A 25,251-nucleotide genomic window follows, 5' to 3' on the forward strand; every position below is an offset into this window, starting at 1 on the left:
TAACCTGAGAGGTTTCTTTGCTGGCTGCTGTGACCTCTCCGTGTCCTTTCTCAGATTGAAGTTCATCAAATGTTGTTCTAAAACTCAGTTGCCTGTAACAAGGCCAAAAAGCAAGCAAACAGACTTTGGCACTAGTAGGCACAATCTGCTTTAACCTTAACTTCAGACAAGGCATGCTGTCATGCTGTTGCCGTAAAAGAACAAGCACAGATTGTCCCCATTCAATTCCAAAGAAACGGTATTGACACACCCCACCATTAACCTTATTTTCCGAAGAATCGTTGCTAATTGCTAGCATTGGTGTCAAAGTTTAATTCACAAAAGGCTGCCCGATTCTTGCATCCTGCTAAAGAAAAATACTTGGCTTGGGCTTAGCATGACGTTTGAATCAGCCTTTCTCCTTCAGAAACTATTCTTTATGACTTAGCATTGTGTACCTGATATAACAAGCTATTTTAAACCAGGATTTAGTGAACTATGTCAATCTGCCAAGATTTTTGTCCCAAGGTAGCTTTATTCTTTCTCAGGCAATTAGCTGAAGGTTAGCATGAAAGTTAGTCCACGCAGAACACATTTCGGTTGCATTGAAAGGTAAAGTTGGGACACAAATGGGAATATTTATTTATTTGGTACTTTTATGTCTTCGACAGTTACAAGCTAAAATCACCATCTCTGTTTTCAACACAGTAATGAGATTCATCTGCCTGGCTTCCCACTACTGCACAAATCATTCCTGTCTCCAGTGGTGGGTTCCTACCGGTTCAGCCAAACTGGTAGTAGCTTGGCGGCCTGAGTCGCTGGAACCAGCAGCGACCCAGGCCTGCCACGCCCCCGAACTGGTTCTCCTAGTGATGCCTGTCTTGCTTTTTGCTTCTATGCATTCGCAGAGCAATTTTAGTTGCACTGCGCATGCGCGTGGAGCAACCCTGAGCGAACCGGCCGTAGTTTCTGCCGGAACCCAGCCCTGCCTGTCTCCTTTTCCCTCTATTACAGGGGGGGGGGGTCAAACTCGCATCGTCACGTGACGTATCACAGCTTTTTTCCCCTTCATTAAACCGGGCATGGGCGTGGCCAGCCCATGATGCATCCGGCCCACAGGCTGCACGTTTGACAGCCCAGCTCTAGTATGCTGCCTGCTAGCCTTCTTGAAATGTAGCTCTCTGTATCTTCTGACGGAGGCTATAAAAAAACTATTTATACAAAATAATACCATTAATTGATGGCCGAAGTGGAATGTGTGACCAATGTACAGCCTAATGCCAGCCACTCCATCAACTGATCCTCAGAAAGGACACAATGCTATCATGTGTTGCTGAAGACCACTAGAATTTGTCATTGCCAGACAACCCAACAGCAGGAAAGTCATTAAAATCTTACTTATGGAACTCTGCCTTTTTTAGAAATTTTTGATTCTGGCTTAGGCCGCAGGTCCCTCTATTGCCCACACTCAGTAGCAGCCACTACCTAGAGTTTTAGGGTGGAGCTTTCTATCTTTTCTGAGCATTGAACTGGGATCTGCTGGGTGACTTTGGGCCAATCACTCTGTCTCAGCCCAATCCACCTCACAGGGTGGCTGCTGTGGGGAAAATAGGAAGAGGAGGGAGGATCGTGTATGTTTCTTACCCTGAGTTACTTATAAAGTAATAAAAGCAGGAAAAGAAGGGAGGGAGGGAGGGAGGGAGGGAGGGAGGGAGGGAGGGAAGGAAGGAAGGAAGGAAGGAAGGAAGGAAGGAAGGAAGGAAGGAAGGAAGGAAGGAAGGAAGGAAGGAAAGAAAGACCTGCTGAACTAAAATTCATTTACTATTATTAAGGCAAATACCAGTAGAAAGAGCCCGCTGACTTCAAATGTGAGTTTCTTCCCCACATCAGATATTCCCCAGTTTTCCAATTATCTGCTTTCTTCAGTTGTGTCAAATAGTATCAGAATCCTCCCTATTAAATATCCCTAGAAGAATCTGTTCCATAATGTATTGCTTAATGGTTGACAATGTTCCTAGGAACTTGATGAACTTGAACATTGTAATCCTATACAGCGCACAATTGTTTCCTTTCTTCTTTACAACCTTAATGTGTTTTTCTTTTAGTTGTGGGAAAAGAGCAGAGTTGCTTCTTTTTTTAAAAAAAAAAAAGGGCGGGGGGAAGCATGTTTATTTATGGACAAACATGGATTCCCCTTTTACTATTCAACACTTAAAATAGCAAGACTGGCCGGCTGTTGCATGTGTAACCATGGTGGGTTCCTATCGATTTGGACCGGTTCAGCTGAACCGGTAGTGGTATGGCAGCCTGGGTCACTGGAACCAGCAGCGGCCCAGGCCTGCCATACCTCCGAACCAGTTCCCTGGTCTCTTCTGCCGTTGACGGACTGTTCTGTGCATGCGCAGAACAGCTTTCAGTCAACTGCACATGTGCAGCAATGTGCGCACAAAGCACCCTCTCAGCGAACTAGTAGTAAACTGGTTAGGAACCCACCACTGATCTGTATTAAATCATTTTTTTCCGTTCAGAGTAAATGAAGATGAAAATATCTAACACCTGAGTTGGGATGAGAAGCTAAGTGAGATTGTGCATAACATTTCCTCGGTTACAGCAATTGACTCATTGATAAGGTTGGTATTTATTTGAGGTTCTATTTTTTCATTATAAGTTCTTGAATGCAGCACAAATTCTGACAAGGCTTAAAGATATTCATTTCAAATTTTGTACACTATTTAGGCAGATACAGCAAAAACTAATCATCTACATAGTTCTTTAGAAATGAAGTTTGGTTCTATTTTGTTGCTAGTCATTCGGCTATATTTTTTCTGTCTCTTTTTGAGATTAGAACACTTTATTAAGTGCTGAAATTTAGATCAAGTTTGGGCAACTTTGAGAATTATGAAAAATATCAGAGGATGGGAAGTCTTTAATAGAGCACAAATCGGATATAATATTATTGTTAGGAAAGAAATGAAACTATAAATTTGAATGAATAAATGAATGAATAAAATAGAATAAATTTACAGAACAATCACTCCAATATAATGGTCACTGGGTTGGCAGCCAATGTTCAATGTGACTGCTTTGGATTTTGCTTAGCATGTGTAAATTGACCCACTACAGTTTGTAAATCAGAGGTTATGGCTTGGTATAGTGTGTAAAGCAATTACTTGTTCCACTAAAAACAATGTGTGAACTCAGCCACAGAGAATGCCTCTAGAATTTCCTTGTCTCCTTTTTTCCTCTCTCCTAACTCAGTCAAGAGTGGTTTGCTCAAAGATTTATGATGTGTCTTCAGACATCTATGTAGCTGGACAATATCAGCAGCTACTGTATTTAGTAGAAATTATGTAAACTTAAAATGCTATTAAATAAGGAATGATCCTTTGGATAAATCCTCCTATCAGGTCTATAAACATAGCAATTTCAAATAATAGCTTATTGCACTTACTTTGCTGTGAAGAAATCTAAGTTCAAAGCTAATGGTAGAGCATCTCCTGAGCTGTGCAGGAAACTATACATTTTGGGCCCAGCTGCCACTTGTAAAACCAGACCATCAAAGCATCCTGCCTTTTTTTCCTCTTTATTGCAAGCTCCTTCATCATTTAAGTGAGCTACTTTAGCCTTAAATAATTCGACCCAATAAGCAACAGAAACACAACAAACCTCAGGCTACTTACTTCATCTCCTAATAAAAATAGGTTCTCTAAGTATATAAACTGTCTGTTCTTCTGGAGTCACTCTAGAATATTGTAATGATGCAAATATTTAATTCTGATTAGTTTAAAAATAAGCACTTGGCACTTTTTGGAGAGCTCTTATTATTTTTGAAGTGCAGGAGGCGGCAAGTGTGGTCACCTCATGGCTGCTAATGTGTTGCAATGTTTTTTGGGGAGGGCTTATTTTCGGAGGAGGACTTATTTTAGCACATGTGCTCAAAAGCCCGATTGGGCTTATTATCCGGGGAGGTCTTATTTTCAGGGAAACAAGGTATGTAGCATGTCTGAGATGCCCTCAGCTTGCTACACAAGTTGTTGTGTAGCAGAATAGAGGACTATAAACAGTATTAGGCACCTCTGACCTGCTTTCCAGACATAATAATTAAAAATAATGAAAGGATATGACAACATCCCCATGATTATGCTGGGGCTCAACAAACCTCCTGATGTCCTACTTATTTTGATGCACAGCTGAAGAGCAGGTTTATGTGTCTTTAGTTCTTGTCACCATAACTCTTTCTATGCTTTAGTCAGTCTTTGTATCTCTTTGCTTCTATATCCACAGAGATGCCTCCTCCTAACAGGAAAAAAGTCATGCTCTCCAAATAGTTTTCTTGTTTTAAGTCTGTCAATGACATCCTCCTTCAGAAGACTGACTTAAAACAAGAACATTGCTTGATGGATCTGGATAAGGATAATGTCCCCTAGATGTTAGTAGAAGGAATCAAAAGCCAACCTTAATTACAACCAAAGATCAAAGCACAAATATAAACAATACGTTTCAATTAACAAGAGATAGCATAGGGAATTTGATTATTGTAATGGCTGATATTTATTTCCAAAGTTTACCACATTAATAGCAGGAGAAACATCTTTGTTTTTGACCTCCTTAGCCCGGCTTGTATCCCAGTTTCAGGACAACATAGTCAGTACTCCACTGAAAAGGTGGAATATGAAAATGGAATCTGGTGTATCCAAGCATATATTGTAAGCCAATTGTGGCTTTCCCTGAGAATGCCAGAGCTAGAGAAGGGCCCAATATAGTATTTGCAAGTGCTGCAAATGTTGTGATTTCTAATTCGTTCTACACATTTATTAAGAGGCTCCTCTCTGCTTCAGTTATGAAAAATCAGAGATATGTAACTCCAAAAGTTGTTTGGTTCTCTAGTAAAGATATTCTCTTTATGCCTGCTTCTCTTTTTTTACCCTATTATGCATCTACAATCATAAAAAAATATTCCATCCATATGCAATCTCGATATTGCAGTAATTAAAGTTAAGAGTTTGTAATTATACGTATCGTGGCCTATTTAAATACATAGGAAGGCTCTTCTTTAGATTCCTTGCTCCTGGACATTATAGCAAGTAAAGGATTTCTCAAAGCCCAAGCTGCAAGGATAATATCCATTTCAAATATTCTACCAACAGTTCTCTTTTCCGTGATGACTGGTGATGAAGGGAGGAGTCCCTGGAATTAACCTTCTAATCTGTGCTGACTGGAGCTCCACTTCTGTCTTAAAAATAAGATAGGGACTACCCCCCCCCCCCCAAGGAATATGAATATTACAGCAATTTGACCTGGAGTGGGAAGAAGCCTTAGGAAATTGTTGATTGCATGGTTGAGAGATGCCAATTGCACATTTGATGTCTTCATGCATATGCCTGTCTTGATCTTATACAAAATGGCCAGTTTCTCTCAGCAAAGCAATATCAATCTGCATACAGCAAAGTGAAACAGTTTCAGGCAGTGACATCTAAGAGGCCAGAAAAAGAAGATGTCACTGTGAGAGTTTTTAAAATGTTGCTCGTTACACTGGATGTACAATGCCATATTAGAAAGCTGCTTCAGCAAAATGTCAGCCTTAAATCCTGCATTTCTCTTTTTGCTCAAGAATAACCAAAGTCTCCCCACTTTCTAGGAGGTCCCTGCCAGATGTAGCCAGCAGGACAGGATGTTATCATGTCATCTGGCTAAAGTTTGAAGATTTATGAAGGCTTGACATCTGTTCTTGACAGAAGCTTACACTCGGAAAGAAAGAAATAATATGACAGTGCTGTCTATTTAAGAGATTATTCCAGGCTGCTGAACTTAGAAAGAGCCAACAGAACTTGTCTAATGAGCCAAATAGATTGCTCCTCCTACATTTGGGGGCCACAAATGACAAATTGCAATGTTCCCATCTTTGACCTAGAATGCAGCATAACTGGACTGAGGAATTATTTTCAGAGATAGTTTGCATTTGCAATTATAAATGGGTCATCATGCTAAAACATGCAAGGGGATTCTGCCTATATGGTTCACTCTTCTAATCAATGTAGTGAAATGATTTCCATGACCTCTTTTATCCAAAACATTTTGGAACAGTCTTCACTGCAATTATGTCCTGAATGATTCTTCACTACCAAATTACCACATTTTGGATTTTTTTTTTAAAAAAGCATTTTCCTCCTTATCCTACTCAACTTTTAGAAGCTGCCTGTGAAGCATCTGACTCTATTTTCTTCAGTATAGCTAATGCACAATTGAGAAGAATTCCTATAAGAGTTATAAGACTCTGTTGTAGGAACTTTCCTATGAACAAAGTTTAAGAACATAGGCATGATTTGAACTTTAAAACTCTTTAAAAGTTTGAACCATGTCTAGACTCTTAAGAATTTTTCCCTCACAAATTTAAACATTCTTTGTTAACTTTTTAATACGCTTTAACCAGATTTGATTTTGTCATTGATTTTTCCAAGTTCATTTGTCTATGAAAACTGTCTTCTAAGTGGTTACAAGCTAACTATATTATAATTCTTATATTTATAGACTGCTAACTTCTAGGGACTTCCAAAGGTTTAGAGATAAGATACATAAGAAATGAAATACATACAAAACTATAGTGCACAAATTAATAAAAATGTGGAATAAAATAAAATAAACCCAAACCAACTATAAACGAAGCAAGTTGGAGTAAGGCCTAAAATGGTATCTAGAAGACCTATGTTTTGAATAGAACAGGATAGGAGCCAGATGAACGTTCACTACAAGGTCCTTCCCCAAAATATTGCTGCAACTAATAAGCAGCTACTGTGAGACTCTCCTCCCCTCTTACCTCCCTAAAATGGGACACCCCACTAATAGTTTCTCCCAGGTAGACTGACCATGCAAATTCCAGTAGGAGAATGTGACATTGCAGATAATTAGGCACAAAACTTTGTGAGACTGTATAGGTTAATACAGTAACTTTACATTGCATCTATGGCCCCACAGTATTGGCAAGTAGTCAATAGTTGGCAATTATTTCAGCATTGCTCTGTTCTGGAGAATGGTCATCGCACAAATTGTGCTCTGGACCAACTGCAGCTTCCATATGACCTTGAAACGGTTGCTTCACATATAGTATATTGCAGTAGCCTAAGAGAGTGCTAATGAAGGCAAGCATTGCTGTAGCAAGATCCTCCTACTCAGGTAGGATTGCAACTGGATATTAATGTGGCTGGGGAAAAAACCTCCATCTGCTGCTGCAGCCGAAGCAGTCAGAGGTCTAGAAGAACCACACATCATGGGCTTGCTTCTTCTGGAGTAAGGACATCCTATCAAGAGACACCACTAGAGCAAGCAGAGAATTCAAATGGACAAATAGCAACTCTTTATTAGGATTCCATTTAAATTGGTTCTCACCCATCCAGACTTTCAAGCCTCCAGTCACTTGGACAGGACTCCAACTGCATTTCCTGTCTGGCCTGGAGAACATACTTAACCCCAAATATTTGGGGTTAATTACCTAATCTGGTGGTTTAATGTAAATGGTAAACAGCAAGGAGCAAATAACTGACTCTTGTAACAACTCAGAAAAGAAAAGCCATCAAGCCAATCTCTCCTGCCTCATAACCACCAACCAGTAAAGTGAACCACTGCAACACACACACACACACACTTACCAAATCCAGGAACTAGCATGCTACATTAAAATGTAATAGAATGGTGTTTCATTCTTAAGTAGAAAGATGGTTTCATCCAAACAAAATTTAAATTATAGGCGCATTCAACCAATATTGCTATGCAGGTACACCTCAGGACTGATGTTACATTAAGAACAACATCCAAAACTTGTTTGTATAAGCAACCTTTCAAGCCTCATTCAAGGAGATCATAAGCTGGCCTTGAATATTTTGGCACCTGAAGCAAAAATCTAAACAGTCAGGGTTACATGATAATCTTTTCAAGTGATTAAGATTGAGCTGGTTTATCAGCCTGTTGTACAAGGACGTAGAGTAGATTCTGTTAACTTTTAGAGAAATAAGTTTGTGAACTACGTACTTTCAGAAGTGGTTCTAGGTTTCAGAAGAGTGTAAACCTCTAGGTGGGGGAACATCGCCCCAAGTCAAAAGCTCCAGACTGGGACTGTCTCAATCAGCTTCCTGCTTATTCAATGTTACTGGTGCCATTTGTGGCAACAATGACAGTTGGAATTGATCTTGTTTGTATACGTAAAGCAAATGTTTTAACTGCCTGGAAAGAGAGCAGGAGATGTGCTGGTAGGAAGCCATGGGATGCCAATTACTGTGCTACAGAGCTCTGGCAATCTTTTCAGAGAAGTTAAAACGCCCTGTCAGTTTCTCTAGGTCTAAAGGCACTTCTGTGGGAGACCATTTGCACAGCCAATGCAGAGGTACTCTGCAAAGATGCAGAGGTACTCTGTGCAAAGTTCCTCTGAAGCATGATCTGAAAGTGCTGTCAATCAAATGAGAAAATATTAGGTTTAGTAAGTTGCAAGGAGACAGAGTAGAATCGTAGCATCCTTGGTTCATCTTCAACATTGCAAAAGAAAGAAAACACATTTCACTACTTGTGACTAACCGCCTCTTCATAGCTTCACAAGTGGAAATCACTTGTGAGGAAATTACACACGACCCACATGCTGCATTATAGATGACATAACCAGAACTGACAAAAGGAACTGTTCCTGCATCAATAAAGGACCACAAGGAATTTAAGCTCGTAACCAATACAAACTGTTGGTTTTAGCTATGTTCAATCTTATAAAATATAAGATCCTATTGACAGCTGCCTGAAATAAATCCTGGACATACGTCAGTGTTTTAAAAACACAAACAACAGAATCCTACCAAGTAATCCACAATTCAGGTTGTCCAAACTTACTTACTTCCAGATATGGGAGCTTCAGCTCCCATAATCCCCTGCCTGCACATCATCAGGATGCAAGAAAAAAAGACACTAAATAATGTCCCATTTTATCTCAATTCATTTTAGTGCCTACTATATAAATCTAAGACCACAGATATAGAAATGTGCAATACAGTTATACATAGTATGTGCACTCACAAGAAAGTCCTACTGAGATCAGTGAAACAATCTGACAATAATCCAGTGTGCACAAGATCACAAGGATATTCTTGGGCCCCTCCAAAATCCCTCCAGAGGGTGAGTCAATCAAACTCTGGAGGTTATGACATATATTCAGTGGAAAAAGGGGGGAATTGCTGTAAATAAGGACATAACAATAGAAGCGCTTTAAACAAAGCTTCTACTACAGCCATGATGGCGAACCTATGGCATGCATGCCGTAAGTGCCACCTAGAGCCCTCTCTGTGGACACGTGTGCTGTTGCCAACTGCTGTTCTGGTTTCCGGTGCATGCATGCACACCGGCCAGTTGATCTTCGCATGTGCCGGAGCCCCGGAACTTCGGTCTTCGAACCCCCTGGTCTTCAGATTTCTGGCGCTCCAGTGTACCCGAAGATCAATGGGCTGGCATGCATGCACATGCCGGAAACCAGAAGACCAGGTGGCCGCCGCAAGTATGTACCCCGGCCAGCTGGTCTTTGAGTTTTCAGTGCTCTGGCGCATGCAAAGACCAAGTGGCCGGTGCGCACATGCACACTGGCCAGCTGGTCTTTGAGTTTCCGGGGCTCTGACCTCCCCACACACATTCCAGTTTGGGCACTGCACTACAGTCTTATAAAATAAAGCCAATAATACTTTATAACCTCCCTCTCTTATGAAAATGATTTTTTGAAATGCAGGAGGAGGAAGGAAAGAAATACATGTTCTAATGCCTTCCCTTCTACTCATAGAACACTTATTGTTATGCCTTATCGTCAGGGAATTGCATTTGAAAAGGGGGAAGAGGAAGACCTTGATATGTTCTTTATTTTTCTTAAAGACATTGCTAGAGGACATTCATGATAAAAGAATAAAAGGGCGGTAGACCATGCAGCCACTATGAAAGCTTATCTTATTGATTTAAGGCCCAGTGTAACCTACTACTACCAGGTGACTCTGCATGTGTTAGCGTACAAGACAAAAGATAGTTAAATCAACGAAGTGTTAATACCCCTTGATGATATCTGGAATTCTTTTGCTTACCTTAAACACTCATAAGAAAATCAAAACCCAAATTCAACAAGGTTGCAGGCAGTGATATTCCAGAACTCTCTGCCTTGCCCGCATTCAGTGTTGATCCAAATACGGTTATCCCTGGGACAGGGTCAAAAAGGCAAGATGGCAAGCACCCATGGGATAAAGCCTTGTCCCTTCTTCATGTGTGCCACATACATGCAACAAAGGGTGGATGTTCAATTACGCAAGCAAGAGCTTGACTTTTCTGACAAACACTCCACACAGATGCCCCTGGCTCTGAGACAATCTTTTTAGCTGTCCTCAAGCCCTGTTGCCTTCAGTCCTCATACTACCTACCCAAAATGCTCAAAGGCCACACCTGAAAGACACTGGGCTTAACAAAGCAACCACATCTGACTCACTGGACTTAAGAAAAAAATCAGGAATTAAGAATGGTTAAGCAGTGGATTAGTCTATCTAGATCATCAGTGGACTTCCTCTTGCTGGAGGTTTTCAAATGTAATCCTGCACTCAGCACTGAGTTGATTTATATGATCCCTTCAAATTGTTACACTCTATGGTTCTGTCTAACACTTACTACATCTTCCAGGTGCCAATAATGGAACTAAGTTTGCCTTCCTCGTGTATTTTACGGTAGTTATTTAAATAAATTTATCAACCACTTTCCTACTTGTATCTGCCATTTATGGCAGCTGCAACCAAATAAATAAATACACAAAATTCAAAGCATAAAATCAATACAATTAAAATCAGCATCATAGCTTCTATAATACCTTCTTGTAACTGCATCCCTACGTTCTGTTACAGGTAATCCTCAAGTAGCAATGATAATGGAGCCTGCCCATTATGGTTATAAGCCGTAATGGTCATAAAATGGATTCGTCATGTGATTTTACAATGGGTTTTTTTGCAGCAATTGTTAAACAAACCGTGTGGTTGTAAGTATGAGCACTGCAGTCAAGTGAACACTGTAGTCATTTAACAAGCCCATCGTTTGCTGCGGTGCATTTGTGCTGAAAACCAGAAGTGCCAATTTTGAGCAAAATTGCAGTCTTATGACTGTGGGACTCTGCAAACAGCCGTAAATTCAGCCATGTGCCGAGTGCCAAAAGCGTGGTCATATGACCGTGGAGAGGCTAACCATTGGAACGTCCTTTTTTTTCAGTCCCCCTTTTTAGGTAGGTCATAACTTTCAACAGTGCTAAGCAAACGGTGGTAAGTCAAAACTACCTGAACATCGAACTAGCTTTAACTGATAAGAAGTAGGAGATACCTTGCCTGTGCCTAAGGCTTTATTGCTCCTATTTTGTTACTACATAAATAGGACTCACAACAAAATACTTTCTTCTACAAGAAAGGAACTTCTTATACAATGGAAGAAAGACCTACTTTGGATCCTGTCAGTCAAAAATCTCTGACTATCGGGATCCAGAAGAAGAGCTTTCTTTGCCGCAGCACCCATTCTTTGGAACATCTTACTTTCTAAAGTAAGATCTGCCTCAGAGGTTCTGATCAGTTCTGGAGAACTGGTAGCGGAAATTTTGATACCACCTCTGACTGGCCCCCACCCCATCTATTCTCTGCCTCCTGAGTCCCAGCTGATCGGGAGGGAATGGGGATTTTGCAGTAACCTTCCCCTGCCACGCCTACCAATCCACGCCCACAGAACCGGTAGTAAAAAAAATTGAATCCCACCAATGATCTCCCCCCACCCTCCTATCCTTCCACAAGAGCCTGAAGGCATGGTTCTACCAGTTGGCCTGGGGTCTCAGTTGGGGGATTTCCACACTGGAAATGTGACAGCTGGATTAATGACAAATTCTCCCCTCATTGCTCTCCACCTGTCCATCTTTTTGGTCACCACTTTGGTGTATTCTCGTTGTGTTCTTTTTCACTGTTTATTTTATGGTTCTATTATTTTACTTCGGTTCTGTTTACACCCCTTTCATTTTATTCCTTTTTATTTATGCCTTGGTGAGGCAGGGGGCAAATAAATTTAACAAACGAACAAATAAATAAGGTTGCTTCTTTATCAAAGTGCACCTGTGCCTGGTTCCAACAAGCCAACAAAACCTTCCTTGGGGAATGAAGCAAGTCATTGCATTCTTTCTCATTATTCCCATTTTCAGCTTTAGTGTGCATGGCTTTTTGGTCCAGCTCACATTCAACCTTTGAGGCAGTGAGTGTGCTTGGTGATCTCCCTTGGTATTTGCCCAGCTCTAAAGAAGCTGGTTTGGAACAAAAGCCGTTACCTTTTCTGCTTCTTCTCGACTCATTGCTAGGGCAAGCTGGAGCTGGAGCTCCTCTTCACCAGTGGTCTGTGGCCTTGCCTGCTCCAGGTCAGAGTTGAACCGAGGTGATGATGAAGAAGCTGAAACCAAAGACAAAAACCAATTAGTAGGGCAAGTAGAATGAAAGAATCCTGCAAAATGTGCTCTGAAAGAAAGTCCAGTTGTTTCTTTAGTGCTTTTTTAGAAAATGGGAGCACAGTCATTAGTGATCTACAGAAGCTTCCCTGTAAGAATATATATTTTTAGAATATAATAACTTTATTGTCACTTTTATGTACACTCATGCACTAATCAGCATACATTAAAATGAAATTTTGTTGCATACAGCCTTCAAAGGGTCACCACCTCCAATATACACTACATAAAGCTATCCGTTAATTATTAATAACAATTTATTAAATATACAGGCCACCCAACTCCCAGTGACTCTTGAATTGTCTAGCTTAAGTACTCTGAATCCTGCTGTACTGAATATGGAGAAAGAGATGGAGAGAAAAAGACTAAGAGAAAGAAGAGTGGGAGGCAAAGGATTGAAAGATGGAAGGTCACAAGAGGAAGGGAGGAATTATTTGTAATTTTTTTTTTCAAGGAAATGCTGCCCTCAGGAGAAAAGCAGTCCTCCACCCTGTACTAAATATGTTTTTTACAATAATCTCTTTCTGTGCTGATGGTTCTCTCCATTTTCTGCCTACCAACCTTCTGTGTTTTAATTTCATATGATGTCCAACCGTCGAAGACTATGACTAACTCACATGTGGTGGGCAAAAAAAATGCTTCACGATGGGAATTTTATGCAGTTATATTTTATTTTGAAAACTCCAATCCACTTGTGTTTCTATAGCAACATTGAGTTTGGTATCAGGAACAAAAAGAAAGTACATTGGTACCGAACTAAGATTCAAAACAGTGGTATCTGCAGGGTGTTGCTGGTTTTGTCGGCAGTGTTATAGTGTCACAGCACAAGCCCCACTCCTTTGGGTCATATTTGTGATGTTGTGAGGCACATATATAAGACACAAGCCTTTATTACAATGCTGAGGGAGTCTAATCCCCTTTCCCCAACAGATGACACTGTTCCTAAAATTCTGTCAGAAACTGTGAGTGTGTAGGATTTAAGACCCATACTGTATGCCTACAAATGTATTCTCCTAGGCTCAACATCTGGCATGCTAATACTGTTAGTGCTATTTTTTTCTCCCCATCCACATCAAAGTAATAGAATTAAAATGCAATTCTCTGTTAGTTTATTCGGATGGCAACCCCACTTCTAAGGGCTTTCTTTCAGTCATGGACTTTTACCTCAGAAGCCTCACTGAATATATTCACAACGACTTCTAAACAAACAAACAAAAATGTTGTAACTAACAGCCACTCAAGGAATCTAGGAAGTCTGATATTTCAATATCCACAATGATCTACAGGATGCATGGTAGAAGTGGTTAATTATAAAATGGATAATTTTGTATACTATATAGAAACATTAAGCTTTTTTAAAAAATTAAAAATTTTGCACGCTTATTACTTAGCTTGCAAAATGAGACAGAAGGACAAGAAGACAGAAAAGTCTGGGGAGCTTATTTGTTTCCCAAACAATTTTATGGCTATTTCTTAATGCCTAAATATACCATCCATTCCCAGTTCCTTATTATATCATTTACTGGGGGAGAGAAGCTGATTGTATGAATTACTACTTGAGCTTTACTGGCCACTGGGACATATATCCCAGCTAAGAGATCCATTTCATAATAAACAATATTCTTAAAAAGCAGTTCTTTGCAGGAATTGACAGATGATGTAGATAATAGAACAGAGGACAACAAAACCTATGCGATTTATATGCTCTGAAGAGTATATATATTCAGCATTTGCCAGTAAGAAGAATATGAAAACAAATATTCATGTGGCTGTATGTGATACCCATGAGTTGTGATATTAATTTAATAGCTCCATTTCTTTAAGTTCAGTGTCTTGTAAGAAGTGCCTTTTAAGACAGAACATATAATTTCCATCAATTCTGTTTCATTTCCTTAACTCTCCTGCTTAATCTCCACCCTTAGGCATGGGGAATCTGTGACCTCCTAGATCTATGACAGCAAACCTATGACACGTGTCAAAGGTAACATGCCATGACATTTTGGGTGACATGCCTGTGTTTACCAACACCTGACAACTATTCTCAAAAGCATGGTCCATTCTCGCATGATTTTCAGAGACTGTGGAGGCCGCCCGAGAATGGGGCATGCTCACACCCGGCCTCCAGAGCCTCCGGAAGTCACGCAACCTCTGAAAATCATGCAAGAACTGGCTATGCTTTTGGACAGATTTCATAGGCTGTAGAAGAGCATTCTTCTAAACCAAGAATAAAAGCCTTGCGTGTCTCAAGTAGGCCGCAGGAGCCTGTGAACAGAAAGAGAACACTGCCTGAAGGTAAGCAGTGCATGGCAGAACCTGAGGAGTGCAAAGCTGCAGGGGCAATGGCATTTTGGGGAATGGGTTTTTGAGTGGCAGCAATGGTGTTGCAAAGACTAAAGTCATGGCCCAGGCCTTTATTTTAGGCCTAGTGTCAGCCTTGCCTCCAAGTGCTGCTGTTCACAGTGGTTTAGATGGGGTGAGGGGTGTGTGTGTAGGAGATCCTTCTATTTTGTTCAAGAAAGTGTGACACACCAGAAGAATCAATTTAGCCATTTTCTGAATTTTTGATAAGCCATGCCCAAAAGGCTCGTCATCACTGCCCTAAATATATAGAATTCTCAGCAAATGCAGTTACCATGAGTGGTAAAGGATGGTAAAAGATGCTGGGAATCTTAATTAAATGCTACCTAAATAGCCATGTTCCCTTTTTACGATTTGGTCCTCTGAAAGCTTTCAAAAATGCAAAATGATAGGGCTGTACACCATGGCGCTTCCCCATTCAATCTTATATTCTCCATGTGATCCAGAAATATTTCAAGTGGAAATATACGTAACTTTGTTCAGTTAAACATACTTTTACATCCCTGCAGGATCAGGGAGTCCAACCTATTAGGATTCATCTAGGATTCTGTAATTGCATTCAACTGAATGAAACTATATATATCAAAGTTGTAAAAGCTATGTAAAGACCTATAAAAATTCTGCTTAAGGATGGTAGAAACAGGGAAGGTTTCCCCAGTATCATAAAAGATACTGGGGAAAATGTCAAGGAATAAAAAAAATCTACGCACTTGGAACAGTTTCTATCCATGGGCCTTTTGAATCTGTGCCCATTCCTACTATCAGCAATCTGTGACCCTCAAATATTATGTGATACTTGCCAAATTTCATTTCTCAAGCTCCATTGCAATAAATGATAGAAATTTGGAAACATTTCAGGCAGTGTTGCAAACAATTGCCTCCAAAAGCATATGCTTACATCAGTGGTTCTCAACCTTCCCAATGCCGCGACCCTTTAATACAGTTCCTCATGTTGTGGTGACCCCCAACCATAAAAATGGTGTCTCGGTTCCTAAGACCATCGAAAATATGTTTTTTCCGATGGTCTTAGGTGACCCCTGTGAAAAGGCCGTTCGACCCCCCAAAGGGGTCCCGAGCTACAGGTTGAGAACCACTGGCTTACATCTTTACATTGTAGTATATTGCAACTGTGGTCAAGATGTCTATGAATTTTATTACGGGATCACTAGTCCCCATGAAAGCATTCACAAATTAGATTATACGTTTTCAAATTTCCTTTGGCAAAGATGACTTGTTCTGCCAGAGGAACTGTGGCACGGCCACATACCTTTGCAGTACTCACAATTAAAGGAGGATGGCGAACCTCTTGATCTGCTGTAGTCGTCGCCATACTGTGATGCCCGCCGTCCATAGGCAAGCTGTTGGCTGTTGCTATTGCTGCTGCTAATGCCCATCCCTTCAACGGACATCCGCTCTTTGGTTTTCAGGGCATAAGCTCTTTCCTGCTTCAGCCTGTCTTCATCCTTCAGCAAGCTCATCACCTGCTTCACCTTTTCACGAACATTGATGCCCTGGTCTTTGCCATCACGGTCTATGTACTGGAACTCCTTTAAAGTCTGAATGGTATACAGATTCTCCCGGCACTGATGAGCCACCTTCTCTGAGCCTGTTTTAACGAGGTAGTCCAGAAGAGTCAGGGCCTTGTAGACGTGCCGCCAGTTCTTGCCACTGTCATTCAGCCGTCTCCAGATCATACCCATGACCTCTGCAAAAGCCACTGTGTTGAAGGTCAAGTCAGCGATCTCAGACATTAAAGAGCTGGGGGGTCCCCAGGGGTCATTGGAGGTGGCCTCACGCACCTTGATTTCTGCTTCAGAATAATTGTGCACAATGTTTTTCACCTGTCGACGCAAGGCAGAGGTCGTCATGGCTGAACCGGAAAAAAGGACCTCACTTTGCAGAAAGAAATTATCCAAAGAAGAAAACTTGAGAGGCCTCAGGGAAGAATCAAAGCTTCAGAGTGATTGGTTAAGAAGTGCTACTTCTTCAGTTTCCACAATGAGCTAGAAAACAAGAAATGGAATCTGTATTAAAATTATGGTTCAGTTCAGCCATTTTAGCTGATCGGTTGTTTTATTTTATCCAGTCAGGGGGGGAAATGCATTTCTTCCTTTCTATCCCTCCCCTTCTGCTCTATTCGTCTGCTTTATGTTATGTCTTCAAAAGCTAGAGCCGTTCCAGATAGTTCTAAGCCAGCCATGAATTATTCAGCTAGAGTATTTGGGCAGAATGTATATAGAAATGTATCCTTTTGTTCCTGAAATACCTCTATGCTATTTTTTTCTAAGTATAATTCTGCATGGTGAGCATATTGCAGTGCCCTCTAAATTTACTTTTGTCACTTTGAGGGCCATATAGCACTCTAAAAATGGGTGGGATGAAGTCCTGCGGTTGTGGAGATATTTGAAGGGTTTCAAAGAGGAAATGAATGTTTTAATCCTCTGCACTTGTTTTACCTTTTATCTCCACCCAGTAAAAACCTTCAAAAATGCACGGTTAGAAAGGAAATAGGCAGCCCGTGTTAGCTTTGGTAATATATTACCTCATGATTATGTTTTTTTTAACACCCAGTTCCACACACACACACCGCCCCAAGAGCTTATATTAACTCACATGGTGGTATCTCCTTCTTCCCCATAACAATCCTACACCATAGGCTGAGAAAAACTGGTTCACAGTTATTCGGGGACCTTCAAGATTGAGTAATTGAACTTAAAAATAAAGGGGAATCAGAATATTTTGAAGTATGGAAGAGATTTTATGATTGGTATAAGACAAGATGACAAGACTGGAACAAATGTATATATTGTAATTGGACAGAAGGACAGACAATGTATTAAGTAGATTAACTGTTAATGGTTGAAACTAGCTGTACATAATGTGAATGTATGATCACTCCGACTCTGCGGTATTGCATTGTTTTAAATGTAAAAATAATAAAAATATATTTTTTTAAAAAAAGATTGAGTAATTGAGGACTCAAATCTGGATGTCACCAGCCCAAATTCAGGCCTTTAGCCACTATGTTACATTGGCCTTCAGCGTGATATTATCAAAGAACCCTTATTTCATGAGCAACTATAGTGGGAAAAAATCTTTCAGAAAGAAGATAAGAAAATAACAAGTCCTTGATGTTACAGAAATACATATCAGGAAATTCTGGACTGTGAATCTCGACAAGGACAAGTACTGTGTACTGCGATATGCTGAAGCCAAGCCCTACTGGTTCATGAAAGCCAATTGTTTCATTTTTATGGAATTTTGCAAGTCATACTGATCAGCTGTTTGGTGGCTAGCAAGATGGAGAAGGGGCAGCAATGGACCAGAACTGGCTGTTATACATTTATTGACACACCATTGTACTGTACATAACAGCTTTCTTCCATAGTAGGCAATCTCAAAAAGAATAATTATATTATCCACCAAAAGAGATCTACATGCCAAACTAAGCATCCATCTGTGCAAAGAGCGGGCTGTGAATAAACACCGCCATTTACACTGTGATCAAGGTCTCGCTGAAAGGATTGAACACATTTCTGCTTCAAATAAGAATGCCAATCTTTATCTGAAGTGCTTTTTTCATATTGTGAAAGCTGGATGAAAAAAACATATTATGGTTTTCTACTTTAGATTTTTCTGAGTAAAGCGGATAAGATAGCCAAAATAATCAGGTTTACAGGTAGTTAATAGGCATCACACCAAATCATTTGGCATCCAATTCAACATAGCATACATGTTGTGAGTATATATTCCATGATACTTCTTTTACTTTACAAATCTACAGTATCTGAGAACAAAACCAAAAGCATATATTCAAGTTTCCTCGATGTAAAACAAAAATAAATTATGAGCTACAAAAGCAAGATCATATTTTGCACTCCTAAAATCTTGCAAAATACAGCACAGCTAAAGCATTTATTTAAAAATCAGCATCTTTTATTGTTAAAAGGCAGAGGTGGGTTGCTACCGGTTCGCACTGGTTCAGGCGAACCAGTAGTGGAAAATGTGACTGCGTCACTGAACCGGTAGGGATGGCAGGCTGGCCATGCCCCCAAACTGGTTCCCCCGTCATTCATGCCATTGCCGGCATCTTTTTTAGTCATTTTATAATGTTCTGCGCATGTGCAGAACAATTTACAGGCAACTGCACATGCACAAGCAATGCACGAAGGGGGCACATGAGCAGAGCAAATCGGCAGTAACGCCGGCAGCAACCCACCCCTGTTAAAAAGGCTGAATTTACTATGAACATTTTTAAAATAAGAAGACATACAAGTGAGAAAATGTTTTTTTAAACCTTTCCTCAGTGGTCAAAGTCAAACGTCCCTCTAGTGTTAAAACTACAGTTCTCCGCATTCATCAGGCAGCTGTAGGACAATGAACTATGGAAGGCTATATTAAATATCTTACTATCCTGGCACATTTTTACTTGACCTGGTAAAGCACATAACCGTTCCATCCAAATACTATAAGTAAAAGGGATCATATTCCCCATTTTTATCCCCAAGGTAGTTCTCCTGTAACTTTATTTCTTTCTCTGTATCTTTGACTTCTGAAACTTTAGTTGCGATTTATCATTTCGATCTGAATCAATAGATAGGGATGACAACTGAGCAGCCCCCCCCCCCACACACACACACACATTCACATACATGTATACTGGAACATGTTATCCATTGAATTTTCTTACACTGGAACATGCTATCCATTGAATTTTATGGAAGTCAACAATGAGATTATGAATTCATACAGGCATCATTGCAATGGAAGTGACAGGAGATTCTGTAACACTCAGCCTTATTCAAAGACTTAAGCCTAGTTTTCCCAGCTACTAAATTGTTTTTCAATTTATTTGAATCCTGCCAAAATTAAACTCTAAATGATTCACAATATAATAAAAAACATGTTAAAGTCTCACTAAAATCGTATTACCAATAAGATAAAATCAGTTAATACACACAATCAAATTAAGAGTGGCACTTGTGTTCATTTCTAAAACCTTGTCAGAACTGCCAATTTTTGAGCAGTTTTATGACGTTTACCAGACTCATCTGTATCTCAGATGAGATCTTATTTCACAATATCAGAGCAGCAATAAAAAAAGGGCATGGCTTCTGAGCACTATCTCCAGCCAAGGACACATAGATGTGTATGCACATACATGCATTAAATGTCCTAAGCAAGGATTGATAACTGTGTCACTTTCTTTTTCAAAGATACAGGTGGTACATTGGATATGAAGAACCATTCAAGTTGTTGCTGCTTGAAGAAGGTCTTAAGTAAACATTCTGGGTTTCTTGGATTAAAAAAGAAGCAAAATTGATCTACTAAGCTCCCAGTAAATGCAATGCATTTATTTTACCCAAAAGGCCTGCACGGAAAAAAACCTGAACATTCTTCAATCTTCATGCTGTCTAGTGACACTCTTATTATTATTGCCATATCCTAGCAGCCTTTGAATTAAAAACGAAACAAAAGCATACCCTCTACCCCAAAATTTAGCCCATTCTGTCCTACTAAGAATGTGAGGTCACCTCCCACTTAGTGACTTAGTAAACAATGTCAGATTTCTGGGCTCATTCTCACATCCCTACTGCACAGATTCTTTATATGTACCACCACCTCAATTTACCACCACAATCGAGCCCAACATTTCTGTTGTTAAGTGAGACATTTGTAAAGTGAGTTTTGCCCCATTTTACAACCTTTCTGGCCACAGTTGTTAAGTGAATCATTGTAGTTGTTAAATTAGTAATGTGATTGTTAAGTGAATCTGGTTTCCCATTGACTTTGCTTGTCAGAAGGTCACAAAAGGGGATCATACAATCCCAGGGTACTACCAGTGATGTGCGGTCAGGGGAGGCAGGGGAGGCAGAGCCTCACTGCTCTCATGAGAAGAAAAAAAATGTAAAAGGGAAAAGGCGAGTGCTGAGATGAGGCTTAAAAAAGCCTCTAAAAAAGGGAGGACTGTAACAACTTCGATCTTTGCAAGCGTGCAAGCAAAATACCCCAGGATCAGGGTGGCAGGGACTGCAACTCCTTCCGCGGCCCTGCGGAGAAGAGCCACGCTATGCAGGAGGCTCCTCAGCGCTAGCCTCAGATCAGTGCGAGCCGTGGCTCATGCTAATCTGAGGCTAGCGCTGAGGAGCCTCCTGCACACGCGGTCCCATTCACCTCCTTCCTGAGCCAACATGAAGGGGACCGCGGCTCACACTGATCTGAGGCTAGCACTGAGGAGCCTCCTGCACAGCGTGGCTCTTCTCTGCAGCGCAGCGGAAGGAATTTCTGCCCCCGCCACCGTGATCCTGGGATATTTTGCTTGCACGCTTGCAAAGATCAAAGTTGTCGCAGTCCTCCCTTCATGATGATCATTTGATGACGTCCGTGCCTCACCAGCCATAAACCTTACCGCACGTCACTGGGTACTACAATGGACATAAATATGAATCAGATGCCAAGCATCTGAAGTTTGATTATGTGACTATGGAGAATGCCACAATGGTTGTAAGTGTGAAAAATGGCCATTAGTCACATTTTTCAATGCTGTTATAACTTCAAATGGCCACTTAATGGTCTGTTTTAAGTCAAGGATTACCTGTAATAGGGCACATGGCAAATATGGCTTGCTTGGAGGGTAGGAGGAAATAACACTGAACTTTGCTCCCCATGTGCAATATAGTATTTGAGTATCTACACTTCCATCAATCTTTGTGGGAGCTATCTTTATATATCCCAGAAACTGATAAAAAGATTGAAAATGGGAAGAAACTTCCCTTAAAGTCAGTGTGCCAGCATTACTAGTCTTATCTTTCAATCTTCAGGCCAAGGTAGATCTGAAGAATTTTAAATGTTTTCTTGGAATCCACAAGGGGTTCAGAACAGTGGCGGGATCCTCCCGGTTTAACCACGTTCGGTGATCGTTTGGAAAAACCGGTTCACTCCCAGCTGATCATCGGAGCTACCGGTCGAATTCCACCCCTGGTTCAGAAATAATCTAAGTGGGACACAGGATAAATCACTGAAATGTAGATAATATAATGGCTTATATGTGCCTTTCTTGAAAGAAAAAGAGTTTTTTTTCCATCATGGTTGAACTTAATTTTAATGTTAATTTTTATACATTGTTTTATTTATCAGATATTATATTGTACACCACCTGGTGCCCCTCTTTGAAAGAAATGAGCAGTTTAGAAACATGAAATACAAATAAATAAACTACAGATAGAAAATGTTGAAAATCTTTTTAAAACAGCACTTGTTTTGCCTTTATAAAATGTATTCTTGTACTGATGCATGTTAATAGGCAATTTCAGAATTTACACAGAGCAATCATAAATTCCAAAGAACAAAGGCAATAAAAACAGATTTAAAAAAAAATAAAGGACGAGTTTGTTATAAAATGGGTGGATATGTAAATGTTTTAAATAAATAACATAAAAACCACAACAAATTTAATCAGAAAGATTAACAGGAGTTTGTGACTGAAAAAGGCAATTTAAAAAGTTGTTTTTAAAAGAGAATCTTAAAACTACAGCTAACATATCTAGGTTGCAAAACCCTGATTGACTGCTAGATGGCAGCAACGAGAACGGTATGGTCTTTCATCAGAGGGGAGGCTGATATAACTGGAGATTTTTGTGAAGTAATATGGTTCTATGCAGGGGTGGGCTTCAAAAATTGCAGCAACGGGTTCGCTGCCCCGACTTGGCTTCCTGCACCATGGCATTGGCCTCCAGGCTCCTGCTTCCCCCCCCCCCCCAGGCTCCAGAGGTCTTCAGGATTTTCAGAACCTCTGGTAGGCCCATTTTCCCCCCTCCCCGAGTCTCTGTGGTGGCCCTGCACTTACCTGGCATGATGAACGGGCCGTGTGGAGACTCCTGGGAAGGGTGGGAGGGGAGGGGAGGGGCAGGCGTGGCCAGACAGGGGTGGTATTGGGGAGTCGCCGAATTGGGCAGATTCCTAGCTAGAGGATCGCCCGAATCTGTGCGAACCCCCAGCAACCCACCTCTGGCTCTTTGCTATTTAAAGCTTTGCATGTAAGTGCCACTACCTTGGATCTAGCTCAGGGGCAGACTGGCAACTAGTAGGGAGGGATTTCTTAAGAGTCAAGTGAATTTAGAAAGGGCTCGTTTTTAATGTGGGCCAGTGTGCTCATAGTAAAAAATGACAATAAAGGTTATCTTATCTCTTATCTTCTTTGGAAGAATACCTGGGAAATGTTCCTGTACATCACAGAAGTCAAGCGTAATCTAGGTCAGGGGTCCCCCGCCGGTTCATGGACTGGCACCAGGTCGCGGCATGCCAGAAACCGGGCCAGGCAAACAAGCGAAGTTCCATATGTGGCATGCAGGAAGAACCCACGCCCTTGTTGTAGCCCGCCAGTGGAGCTGGCAGCAGATTCAGGCAGTCAGGAGGTTGGGGAGGAACATGGGCCAGTCCTGGAATCTGGGGAAGGCTCTGATGAGAACTCTGTGTCGGAGGCAGAGAGGGGGCCAGAGCCACATGCCAGTTATCAGTTGCCTTCAGAGTCAGACATCAGTGAGGCAGAAGAACAGCTGGAGCCTGTTCCCAGTGTGTGCATGCACAGAGTTACCAGACAAAAGGAACAGCTAAAGAACAGGTCGACTTGGGAGTAAGGCCACAGGTGGATGATGAATGGCCCCTCCCAGAGGAAACAAAAGAGCAGCGAAAGGGGAGTGGAGTTTGCAGGACTCAATTAGTTTGCTTAATTGGTTCATGACTGTCCGAGACTCCTTGCCAAGTTTTGCAGATATCGGCCTGTCAGCTCTCCAAGCCAGATAAGGTCTGTGACTGTAAATCCTCCCTTGAAAGACTTTGCTGGATGTGAATGAGCAGAATTCACAGTAAATTAATAAAAGGGGTTTTTGTCAGGACAAGGAGTTTGCTTCATGCTCTCGAGAAGCCTTGGTCAGAACAGCCCCCTCCAGTCCATGTAAAAACCTCTCTTGGTCCCTGGTGCCCCAAATATTGGGGCCTCTGATCTAAATGACTCCATGAAACTGGATGAAGAAGGCAAAAGTTGATGTCTGACCTCAGAAGACTTTCCTGCTGACTCCAAGTTTGGTAATAATTTAGAATCTTTCTCAAAATGCACTGCCCATCAGCTGATTCATGTCTCTAGCATTACTCTTTGAAAAGCATCTCACATGACAGTTATTGGAGCAACTTGAATGTTGTTGAAGATACAAGTATATTAATTGTAAAATCTAACCATCAGCCAGTAAGAATCAGATGCTGTCATTTGATCTTCAGTTATGATGTCTCAAATTTTCTAAGTAATATTTGTTTATTCCATTCTTAATAGTTAACATCTTTCAAAAGTTTGAATCTTTTTTCATAGTTGGGAGAATAACAAGTAACATTTTCCTCTGGAGTTTTTTAGCCAATAACGAAACTATGGACAAAAGATCTTCCAATTCTGTATCTGAAATCTTAATTATGTGTGTCTGAATCTGAAATATTAATTATGTGTACCTCTTAAATGTAACCCCTTAGAGGAGCTTATAGGAAATTCATTGCAATTCAGTAGTTTAACTCCTTTCTTTCACACTTTGCTTTCTTAAATTACTGAGAATTAAACTTCCTCGTATATGAAGTATGGAGTTTGGAGTATGTATGACTCCAAAAGCAGAACAAAAATGAGTCATATCCATTTTTCTCTAGGGCAACTCCAACTTTTGCAAAACCTACAACCTGGGTATATTCCTCCATCCTAACCCAAGGTGAGACATGAGATATCCTTCTCCACCCAAAGGAAATGACAAGTGAGTCAGGGATGCAGAATCTGGAAATACATGGCTAGCAGAGTTTCTTTTAACAGTCATTTCCCTATATTGATTTCTGTACACAATCCAACCCACTTACTGTTTTTAGAACATAGTGGTGCCAGGAAAAATGACCAAAGCCAAGCACAGCATTATACAGAATTGGTACACACCACCAGAAGAAGTAAAGAAAAAAAAGCCACCTATTTGCTTTGAATAAGAATAACACGATGCAACTAAGATGACTGCTATTGGAACTTAGTATGCTATAGAATCACTGGAGAATGGACAACTCATAGCAAAAGCTAAAAAAAGATTTGCATTAGCTATAAAGCTAATGACAGGCCACACAAAGAGGCCACGATGACTCAACTGTTTGAACCATCAGCAAGTTGTCACAATTTTTAAGTTGTTGTGTGACCACAGCCGTATGGAACACAAAACTCTGGGACTGAGAAGCATTGAGTATTTATATGGTAGCCATAGCAGTGTTTGTTAATAGTTTAGTGCCATAGTTAGTCAGCTAATCCAAATAAAAAAGGGGGGATCAGAAATGGCAAGGTTTTGGGTGTGCTCCTTAAAGAGAAATACAAGGCAGCAAAATAAAGAAATGCACAA

At 40.7% G+C, this 25,251-nt stretch overlaps 1 protein-coding gene across 5 annotated transcripts in view; it reads right to left on the reverse strand.

Moving 5' to 3' along the window:
* Positions 1-25,251, reverse strand: part of EPN3 (epsin 3) — a 48,659-nt gene that overhangs the window by 18,900 nt on the left and 4,508 nt on the right. For all 5 annotated transcript variants that reach the window (XM_081936385.1, XM_081936388.1, XM_081936386.1 and 2 more), the window contains exons 2-3: positions 16,131-16,851; positions 12,317-12,435 (exon numbers count right to left, since the gene is read on the reverse strand). In XM_081936385.1, the coding sequence (XP_081792511.1) occupies positions 12,317-12,435; positions 16,131-16,716 (705 nt within the window). In that variant the 5' untranslated portion in view covers positions 16,717-16,851. The remainder of the gene's footprint in view (positions 1-12,316; positions 12,436-16,130; positions 16,852-25,251) is intronic.

Source organism: Natrix helvetica (genome assembly GCF_964273705.1).
Source record: "Natrix helvetica genome assembly, chromosome: 1".
Classification (NCBI taxonomy): domain Eukaryota; kingdom Metazoa; phylum Chordata; class Lepidosauria; order Squamata; family Natricidae; genus Natrix; species Natrix helvetica.